The sequence below is a fragment of the Marmota flaviventris genome, chromosome 14 (genome assembly GCF_047511675.1).
Source record: "Marmota flaviventris isolate mMarFla1 chromosome 14, mMarFla1.hap1, whole genome shotgun sequence".
Classification (NCBI taxonomy): Eukaryota; Metazoa; Chordata; class Mammalia; order Rodentia; family Sciuridae; genus Marmota; species Marmota flaviventris.
This window is the reverse complement of record NC_092511.1, coordinates 1,810,004-1,826,134: the sequence shown is the minus strand read 5'-3', so window position 1 is coordinate 1,826,134 and position 16,131 is coordinate 1,810,004. Positions and strand designations below refer to the sequence as shown.

At 58.1% G+C, this 16,131-nt stretch overlaps 1 protein-coding gene across 1 annotated transcript in view; it reads right to left on the bottom strand.

Moving 5' to 3' along the window:
* Window positions 1–15,773, bottom strand: part of Colec11 (collectin subfamily member 11) — a 33,281-nt gene extending 17,508 nt beyond the window's left edge. Inside the window, exons 1-3 of the mRNA XM_027937815.3 lie at window positions 15,652–15,773; window positions 10,258–10,411; window positions 2,061–2,132 (exon numbers count right to left, since the gene is read on the bottom strand). Of these exons, the coding sequence (XP_027793616.1) occupies window positions 2,061–2,132; window positions 10,258–10,390 (205 nt within the window). The 5' untranslated portion in view covers window positions 10,391–10,411; window positions 15,652–15,773. The remainder of the gene's footprint in view (window positions 1–2,060; window positions 2,133–10,257; window positions 10,412–15,651) is intronic.
* Between the last annotated feature and the right edge of the window lie 358 nt (window positions 15,774–16,131).

Sequence of the window (16,131 nt, the reverse complement as noted above, 5' to 3'; positions counted from 1 at the left end):
CACAGAGAGGGGACTTGGAGGGAGCCGTGGTCCCCGATGGCAGGGCTGTGCGGTTTCCCACACTCTAGGTCACGAGCTGCTTACGATGATAGATCAGTAAACTTTGAAACAAGGCCATTCTTTAATCCAGCCCAAACCCAGCTCCACGTGCCACGGCTTTCCGCCTTGGTTTACTAGCTGGGCCTGCACGGTGCCTCCCTGGCCACACGCCGGGGCAAGGACTGAGCCTTTCACAGCTTGGTCACCCCCACCCCACTCAGCACCCAGCACTCAGGAAATGTGGGAGTCAGATGAGAGGAACAGGCCCCCTGTGCCCAGCAACGCTCCTGGGAGCTCAGAAGGTAGAAGACGCTCGCTGACCAGTGAGGACGAGGGTAAGAATGAGACAAAGAGCACACAAGGCACCTGCTGTGATGACCATGGAGGCAGGGACAGCATGGACAAGCCACGTCTGCGTGCAGTAGAGGCCCCGCCCACCAGGCAGCACTGAGCTGGATGAGCAGGACTGAGAGAGTGACAGGGAAATGACAGCACATCACCAACTGCCACCATCTAGAGCGGGGACAAGACTTCATCCACCCCAGAAACTGAGGAGCAGCCATTAGCTGTGCCCAGTTCATGACCAGGTCATTAAAAAAGTAAGCTGCACAACTTACCTGCAGCACGCGAATAGGAAACACAGACATGGCCCCAGCCCCCCAAAACCACATCAAAGACAGAAGTGGGGGCTGGGGACGTGGCTCAGGGGAGCAGCACGCACCCAGCCTGCACAGGCCCTGGAATTCAGTCCCCAGCATCACAGAAAAAGAGAAGAAATACCTAGTAAAGTGAAAATAAGAAGCGCTTGGTGTTTCCAAGACACTCCTGACTCCTGACCACCCCAGAGCTCCAGGGAGCAGGCGAGTCACCCTCCAGCAGCCGTCCCGCCTGCACCTGTCAGCACACCGGCTGAGCACGCATGGAGGGGTCGGGTGGCTCCTGGGGAGGGGAAGACCAGGACGACGTGACATGCCCGCGTGGCCGGCCTTCTCTGAAGTTCGGAACTTCGCTTCCAGCAAGTATTCAAGGAAGTATTCTAGATACATACAGAAAGTACGAGCACTGCCTCTCACATAAAGAAGGAGAGGATGCAATAGGGTTTTAAAAACAAGAGGGAGAAAAGCAGAAAGAGAAAAGAAACACACATGACTGTTAAACACGAGGAAACGCCCTGCCTCCTTCACGGAGAGGCGGTGAGGCGGCATCGGCAAGTCAGCCCCAGCTCCGCAGGGTGGGAGGGCAGGGAACGCCACGCGTGGGCCCCTGTGGCAGGAAGCGCGCTGTCTTGGGGGGCGATTCAGCACATCTACCAGAACCCCCAGCGCACCTCTGATGCCACAGGTGCACGGCGAGGATTTGTCCTCGTGCTACCTCAACACATTCAGTGAAACCCACTCGGGGTTCTCCAGCAGCAGATCCAGGAACTTGGGAGCCCACAGAGATCAAACAAATCCACGCACACCTCACTGCCTGGCTGAGGAGCCCCGTGCACCCACACGCAGAACGGTCCCCAAGGCACTCGTCAGGAGAAAAGAGCCAAATCAGAGCCGACCGCGATCCCGCACTGCATTCCCGCTTCCTGCTCGCATGTGCCTTCACACGCACACCCAGCCCCTCTGCACGGCCATCCAGCTCTGCCACACCGTTGTTCTAGCTCCTCCACTCGCAGGATCGTTCCCTCTCGCGTGACCTGGCCTCAGCTCACTCCCACGAGGCAAGCAGAGTTCTGCCATCGTACCAGGGGAGCCGACTCCAGAGGCACCGTTTGAAGCCCCAGGTCTGCCCCGCCTCCTCCCTAGAGCTCTCACAGGATCTGGAGCACCCTCACCTGTTGGATGGGAACGGCTCAGGGAGGCCAGGGCCAGCTCACTGTCCAGGACGCTCTACCTCCTGGCCCGCTGGTCAGCTGCACTATTTGCAGAGGGCCTCCCTCGCTGCTCCCCAGCAGTCTGCGGCATGAGGTCTCCCTCCTCTTCCTCATCCACCTCCCTCCTCCCAACAGGGCCGGGGACTGCAGGTACCTTTTTCTCCCGTAGGGCCGACTCTTCCAGGCCTTCCCGGGGCGCCTTTGTCTCCCTTCTCTCCCACGTCCCCTGTGGAAGAAGTCACATCTGTTTAGCAACTGATCTGGCCGGGACCCCATGTGCTGTGTGGACGTGTGCACCTGCTGTGCCCCTCTCCACCCCGCCCACCCTCCCCAAGTCTCAGTGCCCCCATCTGTCCCCGAGGCTCTAGGCCTTGCCCTACCATCCCCCTCAGGGATGACTCTGTCCACCCTTCGATGCCCCTCAGACATTCCCTCTGAGCTGACTCCCAGTTCATCCTCGGGGGCCCATCCTAACACTAAGGAGAAGAGAGGAAGCCACTCACTGCCCCACAGGGCCCCCGGGAAGCCACTGGGCCATGGGATGTGCTGGACATCACCTCTTCTCCCTGAGCACGAGCCCCATGTAACACACACTGCTGAGTGGGGTGGACACCTGGGCCAGGGGGCACGGCCACCCCATTCCAGGGTTCAGACACCAGTAAGGAGACAGATGTGAGCAACTAGAGGAGACGCCTGCCAGACAGGGACAGAGAGGTGCACAGAGGGGCTGGGGCCACCGAAGACAGGGACTCTAACACCTCCTCCCCAGCACTCCCCTCCCAATCTAACCCTTACCAAGATATCTGCCTAAGACAAAAACCATATTACATCTTTCCCTTCTCAAAAGGCACACAGAGCTGACTTTCGTCACCAACCATGTCCAGACCTCAGACTTCTTCCCTACCTCTGGCTCATCAACACACCAGGCTCCACCTCTCACCTGGCCCTCCAGCGGCTTCTCTGACCTGTTAGCCTGACCTCTCTCTCTCCCAGGGTGCTGGGACCCTGTTGCAAATGTACAGCTTTTTTTGTGACCTCACCTCCTTACCTGTTCCACCAGTGCTGCTAGGAACAGAGAGAGTGTGCATGTGTGTGTGCATACTTCTGCACAGTGCAAGCCACCATTCAAGTACACTAATCGTCTGTGATTCTCCACACACACTTTGACTTGGTGGGAGGCTTAACCGAGATTATCAACACCCCAATGAAATCCCCAAAACTGACCATCTGGCCTAACCGAGGGGACATTCATTTTAAATTTAATTAAACAAGAAGAAAAGCAAAGTGAGAGACATCAAGAAGGAGAGACAGACCTGAGACCTCCCAAGGTCGCCCTGGCCTACAGCAACAGGCACTGGCTACCTGCTGAAAGCCCCTCGCCTACTGTAGGTTTGGCACCTGGCCCCATTCATGCACGGCCCTCAGTCTCTGGGTGATTCTCAAATTCTCTCTTACCTTTTTAAAAAGAAAGAAATGCACCAGCAGCAGTTCTCAGAGAAACGTTGACAACCCAACAACAAGAGATGTCAACCAGCAGGGTGCGCACAGCGTGGAGATCTGCCCGGCGCCGGAGGAGGACCAGCCAGCAAGGGCGCAGTGGGCGACAGACTCCCCCGTGTGCCAGTGCCCAGCGCGGGGCAAAGACAGCAGAGGAGCAGTGTCCCACCACAGGAGTCAGTAGGGAAGGGAGCGCCCGAGTCCTGCGCAGGGAGCGCCCTTGGAGAAGAACCCCCCCAAGGCAGGCTGAAGGGCCAGCGACGAGGACCTGGCCACGAGGCAGAGAGCACACGAAGGACTCTACTGAGCAACACTGAGATAAGCCACTGGGAAGCTTCGCTGGTGTTCTTTTGAGCCAAGTTGAGAATTGAGGGAAAATCTAATAAATGCTAATGTCCACCTTACAGGAGGACAGAAGGAGCCAGTGGACATTTGAAGGCCTAGTGACTGCGACTTCCAACATTAAGGAAGGACATGATGGAACATGAGGAAAAGGCCCCCTGAGACCCGCACGGGGAACGTCACCCAGACATGGCAGAGTGACAGGCAGAACGTCTGTCACTACCCGACGTCTGTAAGCTACCCAGGAGGAAAGCATTTCAGGCCTGTGTGCGTGCGAATGAGAAGCAGACTGACAGGAGCGCTCGCTAGCAACCCAGGAAACAGCATCAACACGGGGACATGTGTGGGCCAGGACACCGGCCGCCTCTCTGAGAGAGTGGCTTTAAGGTGAAGCTGCTGACAAGCTGGACGTGGCCAGGCAGAGCAAGAGAGGCATTCTGAGGAGAGGGACAGGGCACTGCAGCTGGTCAGGTGAGCCAGGAGGCTGGAGGGAGAGGCTGGAGCAGTGGCCAGCCCTGAGACGTACACACAAGGACTGGGACAGCATGGTCACCCACACAGCAGGGCAGTGCACCATTGCAGAAGTCCAGCAGAGACGATCAGACTGGACGAGGGTGGGCGCTTGCATGGCCTGTGCCACAGCCTTGCCCCTGCTCTCCGCTGGGCTGAAAGCTCCGTGACGGTGTACCGCGCATCTCCTGGCTGACCAGGAAGCCCCTGCTCTAGCGTGGACCCGGCTCACATGGCATTTCCACCGCTGCAGCTTGGAGCCAGCCACGGGCAAGCACAGAGCGGTGCACGACTCTAGACCAGCTCCTCGCTGCCCGGCCCACGTGCTGCCAGCCTCGACACCCCTCTGAGGACAACTGGGTCACTTATGTCACCTGTAGGCACTTATTTCTGATGGGCAGATGTCTTTTCATCTACACCTCCAAAGAGAAATGTGACAGTTACAGTATCTTTCTTCTTTTTATTGCCAGCAAAATTGACTATTTTAAAAAATGGTCGGTGTTAAAAACTACCGACAAAAAGACTCTGATGGGGTTAGAATGTAGCTGGTGGCAAAGCTCCTGACTCCCACCACAGAGCCCTGGTTCAATCCCCAGCTCCAAAAAGAGAAGATTAAAAAAAAAAGACGTTGATGTTTTAAAATTAAACAGAAAATACACAGACTATAGTTTCCAACCAACATGTAAGAAACACCTTAAAAATGAGTGGCGCTGGGCTGGGGCTGGGCCTCGGAGGCAGAGCGCTTGCCTAGCATGTGTGAGGCACTGGGTTTGAGCCTCAGCACCACATAGAAATAAATACACAAATAAGTGGACGGCACCGTGTCAGGACTGCTAGGCTTCCCTCACACACTGCGGCTTGACCCAGAGTCAGGGAGACGCAGTGGGTGGCTCTGCAGCCTCTCAGAGCTGGGCACATGGCACGTAGACCCAGCCATCTGCTCCCAGGCCTGCGTTCAGCCGAGATGTCCAAGCAGAGCTCATGCAGCACGCCCACCACAGTGGGACTCACGGCCCAGAAGCAGGCCCCACAGAGGCCCCCAGCTGGAGGGACGAGCAGGGCGCTGTGCTGTGTGCGACAGGCTCCCCCAGGGCCCTTGGCTCATCTCCACCATCAGCCTACCACTAATTAGAGAGCAAAACCACAATGTGGTGAGCCGCCCTCACTCCCTAAACTCCTAAGGACAGTGCTGCAGGCTGAAGGGACACCGGACTCAGGGAGCCGGTGCCTAGGCGATGGACGAGTGGATGGGTTTACGTCTGACCCACAGTCGTGTCGTAAATGCCCACAGATGCATCTGAACAGCCGCAGCACTGTTTCAAAATACCACCCCGTAAAGGACGGTGACAGGACCTGGGCTAGCACTGAGTTTCCACCCAGCAGCGACCTGCCGCACGGACAGCCGGAAATAGAACAAAAGAGCCCAGGGTGGCGTGCAATTGAGAACCACACTGAACAAAATCAAGCGGCTCTCACCCTCCGAAGTGCTCCAGGGTCTCAACACCTCCTCTTTCACGCGGGAATGTGGTATAGCATTTCGTAAAGATATGGGTCCTCTTAGACACCACGTAGGGGGACCAAGTTACCAGGCAGAGCTCTAAGGACGAGGCTCATCTCTGCCGGGGGGTCAGAGTTTCAACTCCCTGCTCCACCACTGACGTGTCTCCTCTCGGAGAGACGGAAAAAGGGGGCAGGGCTTCACCCACCCTCACCTCCTGCACGTCCTACGAAGGTTTGCCCACCTTGCACTTGGGGCCTTTTTTGCACTAGAAAGATCCACAACATGAGATACTTAGATACATAGTTGCTGCCAGCTGAGGAGGGCCGGGACGTTCCTGGTCAATACATGGCTCCTGACCCTGAACCAGCCCGTCTGCAAGGGTCACGAGCAGGAGAGGCATGGCCTCAGAGCCACTGCCTGGGCCAGCAAAGCAAGAGTCCAGCAGGAACCTGCTAGCTTGGCCGCCCTAGTTTTGAGAGATTACTGTCAATGAATTTTTAATTAATCTGATAAAACCTGTAAGAACAACCCGGCCCTTCGTCACTTCTGAGCAGCAGTCTCCCTGATACATATCCACATTTTCCCATACGCAACAGAAACCTCACTGTTAGGTATGATTATTATGCACCAATGTTAATAAGTTTTAAAATAAAAAATTTTAAATACACGTTTCCCCACCTATAGCCAAGGTCTTTAACCATTAAGGAAAGTCCGTCTCTCTCTAAATGCAGACACAGTGGACTATCAACAGATGCATTTTGTTGAACACAGTCAAGGGGCCGCCTGGTGTATGTGCTGAGAAGATTCGACAACCACAGGTGGACCTGCAAAGTCCCGGGAGCCCAAGGCAAGGAGGGCATGTGCCGAGTCTCACAGACAGGCCCCTTCCTCCACAGAGAGGCCCTGCTCTTCTCTCCAGCCCTGAGCCTAGCCCTGCAAGATTCTCAGTGAATTCCATCTCATGAACCAGCGGCCACCGTGTTCCTATTTCCTCTTAAAAGCAAGAGCTGTACTGTGTTTAAATAGTCCCCCTTCATGGACCACCATGATTTCTGACTCATCGTTCCTCCCCGTGCTCCCCTCTGACTTGCTGATCTTCACGGGACACGTGATGCAGGGAGACCGCTCACCTCCTTTGACAGTTGCAAGCTACCATCTAGAAGCCGGGCAGCAGGGGCTGGGCCCTCTGGTCACTGCATCCCTGTTTCCTGGTCCAGGAACAGGAAACCCACACAGCACAGGGCTCAGCAGGGAGGGGCTGGGGCTGGAGGCCACTTCTCCCTCCTCTCCTGGCGCTGTGTGTGTGAGCATCACTCTCCACAGGGCCTGCGAGTCCTGGTCCAGGTAAGACACCCAGAAAAGAGTGGCATTCGTCCACTTGCTGACGTGTGCTGAGCATATCGTGGGCCGTCCGGGGCTGGAGGGGTAACCCCCGCCCCCCGGCCCCTGTGTGTGAGGACCAGGAGGGTGCTGTCTCAAGGCCAGGGCCTTCTCTCCTGACGCCAGTCTGTCTGCTCATGGTTCACAAAAACTTACATGAACCCTGAGCTTTTATGGCTTGGAGAGCCCGAACTTGCTTCCTCCTCCCTTCTCTACACCCTCCCTGCCGCCCCATTGAAACACCACAACCATGGAAGTCTTTGATCCTGCTTTAGCCAGCACACCCAGTATCACAGAGCACTCCTGGCCACGTCCACTGTCAGAGGGTCAGGTTTCCAAGGGCCTGAGTAGCTGTGTCACAACATTCCTGCAGTGGACATCCCCTTGGCCTTGACAGATGACAGGGTTGGTCTCAGGAAGCGGGGGTTTACACCCAGGATGCAGAGGGTGGGCTCCAGCGCACGCAGCTTGCCCATTCCACACGCTTGGCCACCCAGGAGCGAGTCTCTCCACCTGCCCGATGAGCAGCCCCGCAGGGCAGGACCCGGGTCTGAGCACTGGTAGGACCCTGCTCAGAACCTACCCGCCCACTGTGGCGCTCAGTAGGTCGACACGCTGCAGAGGGACGGGTTTGCCGACCCCACGGGCAGCACGGGGCCTTACAGCTTTGCCAGCTCATCACTGACCCCACACTGGGTTCAAGTGCAGACAAACTGTGATGGAGGAGGTGCCACTCTGCCCAGGAGGTGAGCTGGCCAGGAAGAGAGGAAAGACCTGGCTGGCCACCTGTCCAGGACGCTCCATGCCGAGCGCCACCCATGTCCACAAGGCCAAGGGAAGGAGTACAGGCCACCACCAAGGCTAGCTTCTAAAGCGCCTGGCTCAGGACTGCCCCGAGAAGTGCATCCCAGCTGGGAGACCCGGGACTGATGCTGCCTTCCTGCGCGTGCAGAGCCAGGGCTGCTGCATGTGGGAGCTTGCAGGCTCAGAACCACGCTGTGGTGACGGCTCAGCGTGCTTCCTTCCGGCTTTCCTCAATAGTGGCATATGTCTTTATGTTTTAAATGAAATTAGGGACCACGGTATTTTACACTCTGCTCTCCTGTCCAGCCTTAGCTGCACCGCACCTTCCTGTAACTGTCAGGACCGTTGAAGTGTCCTCCTACCTGCCCCCTTTGTCTGTTACCAGAGACTTGGTCCAGGTGGAGCCGTGTGTTAGGAGGCGGGAAACGAACTGCAGTCCAGATCCAACTGCCGACTGTCTACCCTGCAGGGGGGCATGGAGTCCTGCCACGGCCACGCACAGGAACCCTCACCACAGACCCTGCGGAAGGGAGGCTGGGATCCCATGGCTGGAGAGGCCCGGCCAGGGAGGAGAGGCGGCCTGTCACCCTGCAGAGTGCGTGAGGCCCATGTGGGCCATCTCCCCCAGCAGCCTTCTTCCCTACCTGCACTTACGAGAAGGGACAGCCAGACAGGTGACAGTTCCTCATGACAGAACAGAAAAACACCTGGAAGGAGCCTGGAGCCCATGCCCACTGTCCTGCAGGACACAACAGACACGGTAGAGCCAACCAGCACTCTGGAGTCCCACATGATGGTGGGGAAGTGACCTCCACAGTCACGTCTCCCAATTTAAACTTGAAGTTTCCACTCACAGACCCATTCACACGCCCTCAAAGTCAGGGCCCAAAACCAGTTCTCAGAACTCGGCCTCCAGGTGGCTCAGGGACCCCTGCAGCAGCTGGTTATTGGAGAACCCCAAGACGGCTCCCTGGGCAGAGCCTAGCTGCTGGCTTCCAGGCCTGGGATCAGAGGTGATGTCCTGAAGGCCCTAGAGAGGGCACCAGGACAGCACGGCACGCTGGCAGCCACAGCCTGACCTGGTGCAAGGCGCAGAGGCCTGGGATTGTCCTGGCCGGGCGTCCTCACAGGGGTCTGGCAGCTCCAGGCTGCGAGGATCCACCTCAACAGCTCAACACAAAGAGCAGCCCAGGCAGAGGCTGGCTCCAGGGCCCACAGCCCAGGCTGCCCTTGGAGGGAGGAGCAGGAGGCAAAACTGGATCTGGGCTGTGGGAAGTGGCTGTAACCGCCCTCTCCTCCCAGGCCAGGGCCCAGCACCGCCCCCCTCACTTAGGAGGGCAGCTCACGTGGCCCTGTGTGCCCGCTTGACCCTGTTCTGCTGGCTCCACTGGGCACTCAGGCAGCCGCACCCGCAGCTCCTCCCCCCCACCCACGGCTCTGGGGTCTCTGGCCTGAGACGTTCCCAAGTGGATATTCCACTGGAAGGCGCAAGAGCTGGCGCCTCGAGGACCTTCCTCAGGCCGTGGCCCGCCCCAGGCCTGGCCTGCAGAGCCGTCTCTACCTGGAAGCAAGTCACAGAGAGCAACAAAGAAAGTTCTCACTTTTAAAAGGAAGAACCGTCCAGAGGCAGAGTGGGAGCTCACTGTGGGACCTTGGGCAGGACGGTTCGTGCCGAGCGCCACCCCATGTCCACAAGGCCGAGGGAAGGAGCACAGGCCACCACCAAGGCTGGCTGCTAAAGTGCCTGGCTCAGAACTGCCTCCAGCTCCCTTGTTTGTCCAAAAGACCAATGAGATCCTCCCGGGCTGAGTCCAAGCCGGTGCCCCCACCCGGGGAGCCCAGGGGAAGGCTGAGCTGCACACAGACTGCTGACCCCAGAGTCCCACCATTCCTCTGTTGAAGAAGATCCAACACCCCGTGACCCATCCTGGGTGACACGGGGGAAGCCGAGGTACAACAAGGAGCAGCCACGCCTGGCTGTCCCTGGAACCGGAGTCAGGCTCAGGGTTTCTGCTGTAAGACAGATGCTGCAGGGTCCCTGAGCCACCTGGAGGCCACTGTGGGGCCAGAGCCCCAGACACAGGACCAGCTGTTACCTTTTTTTTCCTTTTTTGGTACCGGGAATTAAACTCAGGGACACTGGACCACCGAGCCACATCCTAGCCCTATTTTGACTTTTATTTAGAGACAGGGTCTCACTGAGTTGCTTAGTGCCTCGCTTTTGCTGGGGCTGGCTTTGAACTTCCAATGCTCCTGCCTCAGCCTCCTGAGCTGCTGGGATTATAGGCGTGCGCCACCGCGCCCGGCCAGCTGTTACCTTTGAGGCCTGGGACGAGAATCTGCACAGAGCAGGCGTCATCCACCGTCTGCTGAGGACATCCAGATGGCAGCAGCAACAGGAAGGCCAGGCCAATCAGCGTGCCCGCAAGAGCCAGGTCCCTCTTCATCATGAGCACAGGCAGGACATTGACCTGAGGAAGGAAGGCACAAACAGTGAGGGACTCCAGAGCGCGGGGGTGACGTGAGCAAAGCGGGCCTCCACCAGCCCACCCTGTCCTTCCCCTCCAGGATCTGGAGCCTCGCTTACTGGCTGGGCCACGAGCTGACCTCAAGCCCCAGTCAGGCAGGACACTCGCAGTCCTCCTTCCCTGAGCCTGTGAAGGCTGAGCGTGTCCACAGTCACCGCTGGGATGAGCTGCCCAGCACCAGGCCTGCCCCAGGACCCCATGTGATCCTCAGAAAAGACTCGGGCACAGAGGACAGGTGGCACAGACGGAGGCCCCCCACAGAGCTGGGGAGAACTGTCCAGAGGGAACGGCCCAAGCCCCAATGCTAATGGTTCCATTCGCTGACAGGAGCCCAGGCCCCACGTCCCCTGTCCGCCAGGAGACAAGGACAGGATGGCTCACTAGACGTGGCCTCCTCCAGAGAGGCTGGTCAGGAGAAGGAGCCCACTCTGGGAATTGTAGGGGACGTAGTCACGAGTGGCCTCATGGGCTTGTGCTGTCCTGGGACGGGTGGGGCTCATTGCCCCCCACCCCGTTCCTCATCACGAGGGGCCTCAAAGCCTGAGTGGGGGAAACCATCAGACCCTAGGAGGAGAGGCGCGGGGGGAGGAGAGGCGCGGGGGGAGGAGAGGCGCGGGGGGAGGAGAGGGGGCAGGAAAGAAGGCTAGCGGTCGGTCGAGGCAGGAGGGAAGGAGTGGGGGAGCCCAGGGAGGACCAACGGGGGGCCGGGGAGGGAGGGAGCTCCACAGCACCAACACGTCCATCCTGAAAGGCCACCTGCTGACGCTGCCCGCACCTGACCACTGGGTCAGTGGATCATCCGACAACGTGTGAAAGCCATCCCGGCAGGATGAAGCCAGAGCAGCAAGCTTCACTCGGTTGGAAGAGAGAGGACAGATGAGGGGCTTCAGAGGGAAGGCTAGGGCAGGGAGGGGTCTGGGCACGCGGGAGCGGCTGTGACGGTGCCAGGGACCGCTTCCCTGATGCGGGAACAGGAAGGGCTGCCCTCCAACTCTCTCCTCCCCACGAGTGATGACAAGGAAAGGTCATGTGAAGATGGCTTTCTGATGTCACCACCATGAAGGGAAATGTCACATGCCCCCTACGCCCTACTCATGCTAAGGAACAGTCAGGGTGGGCGCAGGGGGAAGAGGGAGGATGAGACAAAAGTGAGGGCAAGGGCAGCATTTGCAGGGCTGTGGCCAAGATCCGGGCACTCACCTCCGCCTTCCTGGGGCCCTGAGGCCTGGGGGACTCGGCCTGCCGTCTGCGTGCCCGGGATGCCAGGGGAGTGAGACACTTCACAGCTCAAAGTCACAGAGAGGGCCTGAGCACCCCCACAGCACACTGACTCTACAGGCCAGCATGTCCCCAGGCCCTGCCCTCTGGGCCACTTGGCCCCATGCTGGCCGTGGGTCCTCTGTGCACCCATGCAGGGGAAGGCCGGAGGCTAACTCACAAGGCACCCACCCACTGGTCAAGTGTCCAATCACAAGGAATGACAGAAGGGAACTGACCTTCTGCTTTCCCTAAGAGAAAAACACTTGGGCCAGGCCGACTGCAAAAGATGTAAATCCAAAATCAGGAATGGGAGAGAGGGTGGTACACTGGCGAAGGAGAGCAGCCGCTTGGTCCTTTTGAGCAGCCGCAGTTCCAACAAGAGCTCTGGCCCACCCAGCATCTCCCCGTGACACTCCTGGGTCAGTTTGTAAAAAAATCTGAACTACGCACACAACTAATGCCATGAGCCTCTGCACCCCCTGCCCAGCCTGGACTGACACCTTGGAGGCATGGTGTGGGTTCTCGGCCAGTCCCCTACCATCCTGCCTGGTAGGCACACAGGGACGGGGTGAGCCTGAAAGAACTATGGCACTTAGCAGTAAAGGGAAGGACCTGAGCCCACCCAGGGCCAACCGTGAAGTCAAGGTGTGCCCCTCCCCACCGCAGCCCCCAGAGCGACTGACCGCCTGAATTCTAGCCCCTGGTTCCCTAGCAGTGAACAGCACTGCTACGCAGGCTTATTTTCTTAAATCTATTTGCCAGGTTGGCCGGTTGGGTTTCGTGAGGCACTGACACATTGGCAGTCCTCCGTGTCCAGCCTTTCCACTCCACTCTGCAGGAAGCTGCTGCTCACCGACCGTCTGGTCACAGTAATGCAGAGAGTACGGGTCACCGATGGGGGCTGGGATGGGGTGGGCGTGGGGGGGCAGAGGGACGTGGCTGTGGCCTGAGCTCACCCTGAGTACCCCGGAGCAGACAGGCCATTCACATCTGCCTGATCCCGAAGGAAGTCCTGGGGCAGCTCACAGAGCCACCACTTGGGGCTTTGGTGACCAGATGGCATGGTGTTTAATGGGCAGCCACAGAAGCAGCTGCACCACTTACCAGTACCTTGGGCAAACAGCATGCCTCTTGTGAGCTGGCTTTCTCATCTTAAAATGGAAATGAGAAGCCCTTGGCTATCTGGGGGAATAACGGAGGTGAGCCTATTCAGTGCCCTCAGCACTTATTCGCGTGTAATTCTGGGACATTGCTGAGTCTTTCGGACCATGCTTCCTCACCTGCACCTGGGAATGGTGGAGAGTCTCTGAGGAGCATTGCAGTTGTTTTCTCTGACCTGACGGATGCTGCCCAGCTCCGTCCTCTGCAGTGACTCTGAGGACGGAGCTGTGTGCTCCTGTGTGATGAGGGCACTACCAGAGGCAGGGTGGACACGAGACTTTCCTGGGTGCGTGTGTGGCCCTGGTATGGGCAGAGGTGCTGTTCAGGGCCTCTCTGCCGGGAGTCTGGCTTCCTGCCCTTCCACACCTGTCTTCGTGCTATGGAGAGCCATCGCTTGGGGAGCACTTCCATGGACCAGGCCCCGTGCCAAAGGCTTGGTGCATGGTGCTCTGAGGCCAGCCTTTTCTGCTGCTGCCTCTGACCACTGTTTGGTTGGTTGGTTTGGGTTTGGGTTTTTTTTTTTCCAGGGGGAGGTGTTTATTGTTTTTTTTGTTTGTTTGTTTTTGTTTTGTGTTGTTTTGTACCAGGGATTGACCCAGGGTCACTCAACCATTAACCACATCCCCCGCCCTTTTCATTTTTACTTTGAGACAGGACTTTGCTAAGTTACTGAGGCTGGCTTTGAGCTTACGATCCTCCTGCCTCAGGCTCCAGAGCCTCTGGGAATACAGGCGTCACCCCCACACTCGGCTGCCCTCTTCATTTTCTGAGACAAGGCCTTACTAAGTTGCCGAGACTGGACTTGAACTTGAAATCCCTGCCTCAGCCTCCTGAGTTGCTGGGACGACAAGTGTGTGGCCACCATGCCCAGCTCCCAGAGTCTTCACCACATCTAACGTCCACACAGAATGCCCAGGGTCGGTCGCTGGCTACACGGTCCACCTGTGGGGGGGCCATGGCTGCCACACGTGGGTTAGTGCTCTGCTGTCAGTGTTCTGAAATTCCCAGGAGTTTGGGTAACAAGGGGCCACAGTGTGCAGCCAGGCCTGCTCTTGACAGCGCTCTTGACCCTACGCACTTGGCCACCACCTGGGCGGCAAGTATTTTGATTCCGTCTTCTGAAAACAATGTTGACCCTTGCAGCACGTTCCACACGCCCGGCCCTTGGTCCCTCCCCGGGTTTGCTGGGTGTAAACCATGCTGAGTGTTCGAGGTTCCTCAGCTACCCCAAGCTGACGGGGTTTCCTGTCTGGTCAGAAACAGTTCTGCCCAGAGACAGCCGGGCGTTTAGCAACGGTCACCGCTCTTGCTGTACAGGTCCTATGGTGACCTCCAGAAGGATGGGCTGATGCTATCACCAAGAAAGGAGGTAACCAGGGCGAGGCAGAGGCCAGAGTGAGCCACTCTGGGCCTGCTGGTACAACCTTCCTCAGCAGCCCCCTGCCCACGCATGTGCTTGGGGCCTGCTTTCCAGCGGGCCTTTCCCTGGGGACAGGAAGAGGCACAGGCCTGCCCTCCAGTCGCTCTCAGACTCTGGCTCCAGCTATGAACCAGGGCAGGTAGGCACTGGGTGGAGGCCCCACCCCCCAGGAGCCCCCCGCCCCAGCGCTCTGGCTGTGCTGCTGCTCGTAAGAGGAATTTGGTTTATGAACTGGAAGCTGCAGCAGGCGCAGGATCTCTTTAAGAACAACATCCTTATCTCCCAGCCAGGCCCAGGTCTCTGAGGCGCCATCCACGAGATCAGCTCCGCAGGGAGAAGGCATGAAACGTGCACTTCACACAGGGACAGGAGAAGGAAGGGAAAGCGTGACTCGAGCTGCCAAACACACTCGCTAAATACCTCCAGCAGGACCCAGCGCGTCCCAGACACTGCAAATGCCCACCAGGAGCCACACCTGAAGCACGAGGGGGCCTGGTTTGACGGGCAGACTGAGCTGCCCACGCTGGCTTCCTGCAGTGCCCCCCCCAGGGTTTACAGCAATTTCCAGCCAGGACACGGTTCTTAACTCCTCGCCACGACCACTGCAGGAAGAGGCCCCTTCCCTCTTGTCTCCCTGGATTTAAGCAGATTATGGGCCTGGTCCCCTCTCAAAATCAGAGATAAATGAACAGCTAGCTACAAGGTCCGGGACGCTGCTCGGCCCAGCACCAGACAGAGTCCCCTATCACATGCAGTGGCTTCAAGCATTGCTGTTTGGACGTGGAGGTGCCCCATCTCCGCGGCTCCAGCAAGACCCCGGTTCCTCAGGGCTGGTGTCAGGCAGCAGGCAGGGCCACCCTCTGGAGCTCTTTTCCAGATTCCAGAGACAAGAGGACTCCTGCTGGTAGGAGATGACCCACTGGGAAGGACTGTCCCTCCCTGACTGTGGCCTCCTCCAGTCCCAGCTCTGCCTTACTACCGAGGGTGAGGCAGACAGCAGGTCCCCAGGGAGGGCCACTGCACTCAACGCTGCTCACGATGGCAGATGAGGTCTGTGGCCAGTTACGACCCGGTGGTTTGAAAAGAGAAGGCACCAGGCTCCCCGGCTGCAGGTTGAGTTTTACATAACTAGTGACCCCATCTGGTGACCCCCAGGACTTGACTCCTGTCATCAAAGTTTCCATGAAGTTCCTACCAGGAATGACTGAACCCAGTCTCTGCCTGAATCCAGATCCCACCTTCCTCACAGCCCAACTCCACCTCCAGCCCCACATGGAACCTTGTCCCCACATCCGTGTCTCAGTGCCCAAGTAACCCCCCAGCCGTCGGCAGTGTCTCCTACCTGGGCACACTAGGCGAGGGGGCTGTCCTGAGCACTGCTGGCCTGCGAGGACACTGTGCCGCAAAGCCTCATGGCTGCTCTTTACAAGGGCCGGCCCCAGTCCAACACTCGGAGGGGACCCTGCCTGGCTGCCGGACGACCCAGCAGTCCAGCTGGATGGCTGCAGCCTTATCTGCAAAAGCTTCCTGTCTGAGACCATCCGCTGCTGCAGGATGGTGCCTGAGTGTGGGAATGCCGGCACCACGGGGCCTGGAGATGGCCCCAGCCTCCAACACCCTCCTGCCTCTTGTGGAATTCTTTTGTGTTTTCTTTTTTCTTTGTTATTGGTTTGTTTTGTTTTTGTTTTGTGGTGCTTGGGACTGAATCCAGGGTGCTTTACCACTGAGCCACATTCCCTGCCCTTTTTACTTTGAGACAGGACCTTGCTAAGTTGCCTAGACTGGTCTGGAACTCGCATCCCCCTGCCTCAACCTCCCGAGC